Source organism: Notechis scutatus, chromosome Z, assembly GCF_049901735.1.
Source record: "Notechis scutatus isolate UNSWTSFEM ecotype Mainland chromosome Z, rNotScu1.2, whole genome shotgun sequence".
NCBI classification, from domain to species: Eukaryota; Metazoa; Chordata; class Lepidosauria; order Squamata; family Elapidae; genus Notechis; species Notechis scutatus.
Window position 1 is genome coordinate 26,583,402 of NC_142025.1, and position 8,796 is coordinate 26,592,197.

Sequence of the window (8,796 nt, forward strand, 5' to 3'; positions counted from 1 at the left end):
CCATATATGATTTCCAGAAAAAAGACACTATATTCTCAACTCTTAAAATATAGATTTGCACACACTTCTACTTCCAGTGGACTATCTATAAGTGTTTTAAAAGTGTTTTAGTAAACAAGGAAGAAATCACTATGGAATGTATATATTAGGCTTTGTGATTGAATTAATTCTAATGTGAAGTACAATTCAATATTGATTTTCTGAAGTGTCCATGAAAGGAGCTTATTCAGAGGTGTCTTATAGGTTATGGGGTCAAATGAGGAAAATATGATCACACCAATATAACACAAACCTCAGTTCCTCTGTATGTCCCTTATCATAGCACACACACATAAAAAAGGGATGAAGTGTGTAAAAACAATAGGCTTTAGTTATTTTAATGAAATTCCATCTTCATTTCCATCTTCAGATTTACAAGTCAGAAGATTCTATGCATTCCATTGTGTTTAATTCCTGACAGAACATTAAATCCTAAGAAAATATGTAATTATTTTTAAGTTAAAATATTTATAGATTTTTTATATAAAAATAAAAATACATATCATTAATATTTATAACAGAATCTTCTGAAACAGAAAAAAATCATGAAAGGGAATATATTCCCAGGTCATAGGGAATAAGCGTTAGCTTTATTTAGGTATTTTGACCCCTGTTCTATTGTTAGCATTTCCTGGTGAATTGCAAACAATGTTGGTACTATTCATAAAAATATGGAAAACAGCTAGAAAAGATTTGGTTTTTATTCAGATAGATACTTTCCAATGTATAAGTCTTCTTGATTGGACTACAGAGCCATTTGCACTGAGTTATTTTATCAAAGTTATGAAATCCAAAACTTTAGATAGATTCATAAATACACCTTAAGAAAAAAAACCCTCTTCACTTGCTTTGTTCATTACTTTTCTGGAACAAACATTCAGGTAGTCCTTGACTTACAACAGTTCACTTAATGACCATTTGAAGTTACAACAGCACTGAAAAAAGTGACTTATAATCATTTTTCAGACTTATGACCATTGCAATATCTCCCATAGACACATGGTTTACATTTGGATGCTTGATTTATGACTGTTGCAATGTCCTGGGGTCCTGTGATTTTTGCAACCTTCTGACAAACAAAGTTAATGGGGAAACCAGACTCACTTAACAACTGAGTTACTAATTTAAACATTGAAGTGATTCACTTAATAAATGTGGCAAGAAAAGTTGTAAAATGGAGCAAAACTCACTTAACAAATTTTTCACTTAGCAACATAAATTTTGGGCTCAGTTGTGGTCATAAGGTGAGAACTACCTATATTTATACACCTCTCAAATTCCATGTTGGTGAACATTTAAGCATACATATATTTGAATTCCACTTATATAGTATTATTTCTTTATAGCTAAATGACAAGAGAAATTTAGATCACCCTTTCATGGACAGACTTTTAAATTCTAAATTAGAAAATTGAAGTGTGCAAGGTGAACATAGTTCCTCCATATTAATGAAAGTTTGTATTTAAATAAAACAAATATTATTTTTAAAAAGATACTGCTTTTGTCAATACAAGATTATATACAAACCTTTTTTACAGAAACCTATATTTTCTTCCACTGTTTTTTGAAGGTTAATGAAAGCCTAGTGGGTGCCTGGATTTGCTATTCAAACATCAGTTTTTTGATACATAACATACATTGTTCAATATGTTGCACAGAAATAGTTATGTACCCATGTGAGTATAGTCTAGTTTTTACATCTAGTTTTTACATCCATTGTCAAGAAAGAAAAGCTCTTGGTCAACATTTGGAACATTTCAAACCAAGATTCAAACACAGTCCATAAATGAGGTGAAACTTGAAAAGTATTGCTATATGAAAGGAAAGAGATGTTATCTAGATTACTATCAGGTATAGAGCAAAGGACAATGAAGATGGTCACATGTAATAAAGGAGGAAATGGAAGAGAAAGCTGTTATGAAAAAAACAGTTATACAACACCATTTTACCACAAAACTTTAATTTTAGTTATAATTTTCTAAGCATCACATTTGGACACAAATTTCTTACAAATCAAGGACATTCTATTGAAAGCAGCTTAATTATCATTTTTATGAGAATTAATCTTTTTCAATTTATCCCAAAGACCTAGTACATTACTAATCAGACAAGGGGTAGCTTAAGTGGGAATTAGCCTTGAGACCTAGTGTTAATCCCCCTCCCCCATAACTTTCATGGGTCCTTATCTGTTCCCAAGAAAAGGCAAGTAATCTGGGGACATTCCTGTATTATATGTGGGATATAATAAAGTAGTCTGTTTGAATTTTACATGTGTGAACTTGATTGCTTGTGCCTGATAATTAACTTACACTATACATATTTACATAAAGCTGGCAAATCTTAGTTTTTCAAGCACAATCTACACAAAACATAAGCAGATTGTCATTGTCAGTGACCAACTTTGGCCTGAACGCAAATGATTGAATAAAAAAAGAAAGTTAGAACAATTGTCTGTGGCACTCTTCTTAAAAAAAAGGGATATCTGAAAAATAAAATAGTTGCCCCTGTTACTATTAACATTAGGAATACCAAGACATCTCTGCTTATCATCTGGAATTGAGTGAAATAATTTTCACTCAAAACAGTACTTACAAATTTGCCATCTTTTGTGTTTTCTTATCAATGCTAGTCCCAAGTCTTTAAAACCCCTGGACAAGGACCATGAACTACCTTGAAGTCTAGGATTTACACTATTTAAATTGTATTTATTTATTTAATATATCAACTTATATAGTCATCCATATTACAACGATACTTCTACTACTCATATGTTAAGTAGAAACTGATGCTTTTCCAACTCATAATGAAAGCAACTTGAGAATTGATAAGTGATGATGGAGGATACAGACAATAGAAATAGCCTTGATAGCTTGATGCCTATGTTACATGAGTACAATGATTTTAACAGTGTTGGCATGTACATTAGGTATCAGTATCCACATTACTTTTACAAATGGTACTTAAATGGTACTTGTTGTATTTCTTGTGCCAATCCTTTTAACATGACATTTGTGCTGGCTAGAACATTTATTGTGATGAAAATTGTTCTATATATTTATACAAAAATAATTTTAATGTTTAATGCAAAAAAGGTAACACTCTCTGTATTAAATTACACTTTATCAAAACTCAAAAACTTTATCAGAAACAGCATTACCGCTAGATGTAATGTTTTTCTTATTCTTTTGAACAATTATGAGTCTAAATCACAACTAATCTTCTTTGATGTGAACAATAAGCGTAGAAAAAATAAAAAAAACCCCACAATCTACATTTTTATCTACTTATATAATCTTAAATACAAGACTCATATGATCCCTAGATTGCTTGTGGCATAATCCAATCTCTGTCCCACAAAACTCTTAAGCAAAACAAATATACTTCATATGTCTTAAAATGTATGATACCTAGAAAAAGGATCCACATTTACTATCATTATATTTTTTCAAAATAGAGATGTGAAAGATACTGGATTCAAACACAAGCTATTTAAACAGAGTTAACTATTGAAAGTGTCCCATGATGATCTGGGTACAACTTTGATTCTAAAAGTGTGGGCTGGGAAGAGAAAGAAAATGGTTCAATATTGGATGCAGAACATAGACAATGTTTAAATCACCATAAATTAAAATGATGTGTAGTTTCCATAGCATGACAGCCCTCATTGATCAGAGAAATATTTTCTGTTCTTCTGCCAACGTGAAATAGTCATTAAATCTACTTACCCTCCTATTTAAAAAAAAAAAGACTTTACTACTTTCTAACTAAATGCAAAGGGCTAGAAAAATTAAGGGATAGCAGTCACTTTCCAAAAATGTATAGATCTTTTAAAAGACAGTTCAGATCTGGTTTATAAAAGACAACATACCCCAGGATATGTTATTTACAGATTGCATAGGGGCTTAAGGTACATAACTGACCACCTTATAATTACATTTCTGAAACACACATTACTATTGTGCACAGAAATAGAAGGGGTATTTCCTCTTTATTTCCAAATCTTAATAAGAAAACAACAATATTAAAAATATTTATGAAATTAAAAGACAGACAGTGACAAAAAGGAAATGTGCTTAAATTCAAATGTGCTTTATATGGAATTTTTCATAACAAAATTCACATTTGAAACTCACATCCTGAATTTCAAAGTCCATAAAGAATAATTTTACACAGTCCAACTATTCAAAAAAGATTTCAGAACCAAAAGTGGTCTTTTTAAAAATCCTCTATGTAGCACTGTGATTGACCACTGTGACCCTCAAATTCTTTTAATGATAAGTCGTATGAGACATGATGCCTTTGTACTCTGTCTTTCCCTGTACAAATTGGATGAAAGTCAAAAATACAGTATAATATGCCATCAGATGATATTTCTTACTTAAAATTAGGAACAGCACATGGGGAAAAATATAGGATGGCATTGTAATTTCCACACTTATAATGTATAGTTCAAATTAAAAGTAGAAGTGTCAATAGATACCTGCAGTTGGGAGGTGGATCTAAGGTGATGTCAGCCAATTCCTTTTGAATTCTATGACAATAAAGAATGAAGGTTCATTATTTTATGGAGTTAGTTTGATCTGCTTTTTAGTTTCCCTACTAACAGAAGTGAAAGAAAACTGCATACATTTATAAAACAGAAGCCAGTCAACATTTTTTGATATTTCCTAATCAATATTTTTATCACTTAAATTAAATGGAACGCGGTAGACAGAGGCATGAAATATTCCTTCTTTTTCACTCCCCAAACAAGACACAGATCTATTCTTCTCTATAAAAATTTCTAATGAAAATTTGCTTCTTTTATTTTTATTGTTTCTGTTGTCATAATAATAATAATAGAAACAAGATACAGGAAACTAGATCTATTAGACAACTTGGTGAAAATACTGCTTAAAATTCTAGTCACAAAGCAAACATATATAAGAAGGATCATAACCATGAAGGTGTACAATACAAATATTTGCAGTTGTAATTGACATTGACAAGTCTTGCTATTGAAACAGGACATATTTTACATGAAAGTCTTAAAGTTTGTTCAAATCAATTCAAATTGATTTGAAAAATAGAATTTGTTAATTGAAATGCATATTATAATAAAAAAAACCGAATCCCCCTTTCATAAAAAACAAATATTTTATCATATTAGCTTAAAGCAGCAATAAAACATAAAACAATCTTTACATTCCTTATGTAAATATTCAATAGGTGAAGAAATTAAATGTCTTCCTCAGAGTCATGCAGAGCAAGGCAGGAATTTACAGTCTTGGTTTCTAGTCACATGTGTTTAACTTTTCTCACTGTCAATATCAGTAATATAGACAAATGCTAAGAGGAAAATTATCAGGAAAATGAGGTACCTTAAAGAAATGGCAATTTTGATTTGGAAAAAGTTATTATCTTTCACAGAAGAGTGAAACAGGGATATTGAAAAGAGTAAGGTCACATTTTAAAAAGCAGTAAATAAAAGTTATAGATAAAAGACAATCTTACCTTTTTGCGCTGGTGGAAAGGAGCTTGGAATTTTTACTCATGCTGACTTTACTTTCTTTCTTCTTAGGTGTGTTTGTCTCTTTCTCAGTCTGTTGGTTGGAGGATGAAGATGAAGAAGAGCTGGTGCTAGCCCTTGAATCGTCATCCGACATAGCTCCCCCCCACTATAGCTCCACCCAAACCTGGAGAAGAAATACCACAAGGAACAGGGAGGGAAACTGAGAATTATTAATTACTGCGTGTGTGTTGTGTGTGTGTCTGTGTGTGTGCTCGTGCATATGTGTCAGTCTGTGTGTACAAGTCTCAAGATTCTAACTTGGGAAACATTTTCTTCTCCCATTGCAGGGAAATATAGAGATTGGATTAAAAGAGGAAAAAGAAGGAATCCTCCTTCCCCTCCCTTCTGCTTCAATAGCATTTAGTGCTAGTTCCATCTCTAGAAAGGAGGTAGGGGAGAAGGAAAATGAGGATGACATAGGTCAGAGGGAGGGAGGAAAGGGGAAACAGGATTACTGAGTCTAAATGGTTTTCTTAAAAGTCTCCTGAAATTTTTGAGTGAGATTTACAAGATCCCTCTCCCAAATATCCACTCCCAAGACACAGGCACATAGAGAAGACATTACTAACAGTAATTCACTGCCTATTATGCATAAGAAAATGTTGCTGAGAAAGCAGGGGAATCCTTATAGCTTAAGGAGAAAGAAAAAAATCCCATTTGGGAAGACGGCTGTATTAGGAAAGGCTGATCAAAAGTAAAGGTAATAGGGTGATAATTTAAGAGATCAGAAAGGAAACTTAGAACCCCAAGATGAGCAGTGGGAACGTAATACTTCTCGGGAAGTGTATTATCCATGACTACTAATTTAGAGTGGAGAGAGGATTGATCAGAAAAGAGATGAGGTATGTGTGGGGGAAGGAGATTTGTAGCTTTCGGCCACCATTTGGCGACAGGAATGTCTAAAAGGCGTGTGTGGGGGTATTTGGGTATCTCTACAATTGAAAAAGCTTCTCCAATGGGACTCCCTGCCCCCAGATCTTTTCGCTGTCTGCTGAAACCCCCCTCCCATTTCCTGCTGCCCACATCTCAATCCGCCTTCTTTCACACTTCAGCCCTGTCCCCCTCCAATTTTTCCCCTCTCCAGCCCATCTTTCGCCTCCATTCACAAGCAGGGCATGGTGGTGGTGGGGGGGGTGGCACCCCTCCTGCCACTACAGGCCTCTTGCGGCTCCGTCGAAGGGACAGCTGTGCTGGGGTCGATATCTGACAGCCCCAGAAAGGATCACCCCAAATCCTTTCCTTCCTCCATTCCTCCGATCTCCTTTGCCAACCCACGTCGTTCTCCCATCTCTCGCTTTCCCCGGGCAACCACAAAGCCCCACCGGATCGTTTCCCCCCGTTTTCCCCTCAGAGCTTGTTCGGGCCAAGCCGTGACCCAGGAAAGGGGAACTGTATCTGGTCGTGGCGATGGGGTGCCCCTTCCCCATACCTCTCCCTTTGTGTCTGGCTGCTCCTCCTCGGTGCGGCTGGGCCTGGCCACTCGTGTGTCTCTCGCAGGGAGAGAAGCGGAAGTGCTGCAACAGCAACTATTAAACAGGCAATGGCTTCCCTGCCTGGCTCAGCCCCCCCTCCCCCCCGCCAAGCAGGGAGGGCATCCAGCCAACCGGTATCTACACACACACACACACACAAAAAAAAAAAAAACATACACATACGCACACAAACACGCGTACTACTTATCAATGGGCAGGCGTCAGTATCTAAAGAGGCACCCACTGCCCCATCCCAAGAGTTTTCCCTGGGATGGCTCATTCGCAAACTGCACCCTGAAGATTTTTAGATGAGCAAGGAGAAAAAGGGAATACGTACCACCATCCCCATGCTTGTGAGGCGAATCTCCCCTTGCCTGGAGCGGACGGGTAACACTTCACACCTTGACAGGGCACTTCAGAGGACTTTAAAAATAATAGCGATAATGACAACAGCGGCATGAATGACATGATGAGAGATGTGCTCTTCAAAAGGAGACGTGTCTGACAAGCAGAGGCCCCCACCCCACACTCACATTCCTAACAGCTGGGTTTTTGTTTTCTTTTACCTGTAAGGACTTGAGAGCATTAAAACTTGAGAGGAGAAGGAAGTATCCAAATAACACACAATATTGGAAAATGAGTCAGATTTAAAAAGTACCTTTTCCTTTACTTACTTTCACAGGCAGTTTCTCCCTGCTCCCTGCTTCAGTCTGTTCTCCAACTATCTTCTCAAGGAATTTAACTTGTACAAATTTCTGCTTTTCCATACCTGTATAATTTGAACTCATATTCTTTTCCTCTCAATCTGTAACTTTAGCTTCATCTTTGTAGTGATAGTGGTGAGGTGCTTGTTTATACTTTTTTCCTTATTTTAAATAAAGTAATTGATAACCATTTAAGTTCCTGGTTTTTCAAACAATGCAGAACTATCATTAACAAATTGTAGTCACAATCAGCCAGACTTCTTGATGGCAAGCTAGATTCTGGCACCATTGCATTGTAAAAAAAAAAAAAAAAAAAGACAGTGCTTGATTGTTTAAACTGTTAAAAACATGTCATCTTAGTAAAATGTTTATTAACATCACATTTTTCACATTATTAACACATTATCTCATTTTTCTCAATTGGCACTTATCTACTTAGATATATTCATATTGTTGAATCCCATTGAATAACACCATTACCTTATGATGGGGAACTCTGTAATGTTATATCCTATTCTGGCATTATTATGAACATGTCTGAAATTGGCAACAGACTGAAACAAAATCAGTCTTATTTTCAGATGTGTTACTGAGAAGACTGAGCAAAAACTTTTCTTCATTTGTTTTTCCCTCCTTTAAACTGATGTGCTATTTGTAAGAGACAAATGATGTGATGGTATATTAATGGTTGAAGTTTCTCACATATCGGCAGGTTCTGTGTTGTTATTAGTGAAGAAAGAAAGCTCTGGCTTTGCCCTTCTACTTATTTCTGAGTCAACATAAATAGGAGTGATAGTATTAATTCAGCCTAGAACAGGAAAAGCCATTCAAAAGGCATGCTAGCAAGAACCAATAGAGTGGATGCATTCAGCTGGACAGTCTTTTTCTTTCCTTAAGGGTTTCTGTTTGTGTAAAATAAAAATGACATAATATTCTGATTTAAATGCAGAAAATGTAGTGTGCTTATACCAAGTCACCAATATTTTTCAGTTTCACTTCTTTAGCACCCTAAAATCCTAGAATTGGAAAG

General features: G+C 35.3%; 1 protein-coding gene across 3 annotated transcripts in view; it reads right to left on the bottom strand.

Annotated features, from left to right (window-relative positions):
* Nucleotides 1-7,288, bottom strand: part of UBE2E1 (ubiquitin conjugating enzyme E2 E1) — a 71,337-nt gene extending 64,049 nt beyond the window's left edge. For 2 of the 3 annotated variants that reach the window (XM_026685717.2, XM_087945326.1), the window contains exons 1-3: nucleotides 7,020-7,183; nucleotides 5,533-5,714; nucleotides 4,520-4,570 (exon numbers count right to left, since the gene is read on the bottom strand). In XM_026685717.2, coding sequence (XP_026541502.1) covers nucleotides 4,520-4,570; nucleotides 5,533-5,684 — 203 coding nt within the window. In that variant the 5' untranslated portion in view covers nucleotides 5,685-5,714; nucleotides 7,020-7,183. Of the gene's footprint in view, nucleotides 1-4,519; nucleotides 4,571-5,532; nucleotides 5,715-7,019 lie in introns of all 3 variants that reach the window. The other variant, XM_026685718.2, reaches the window with a different exon arrangement.
* Nucleotides 7,289-8,796: the final 1,508 nt, after the last annotated feature.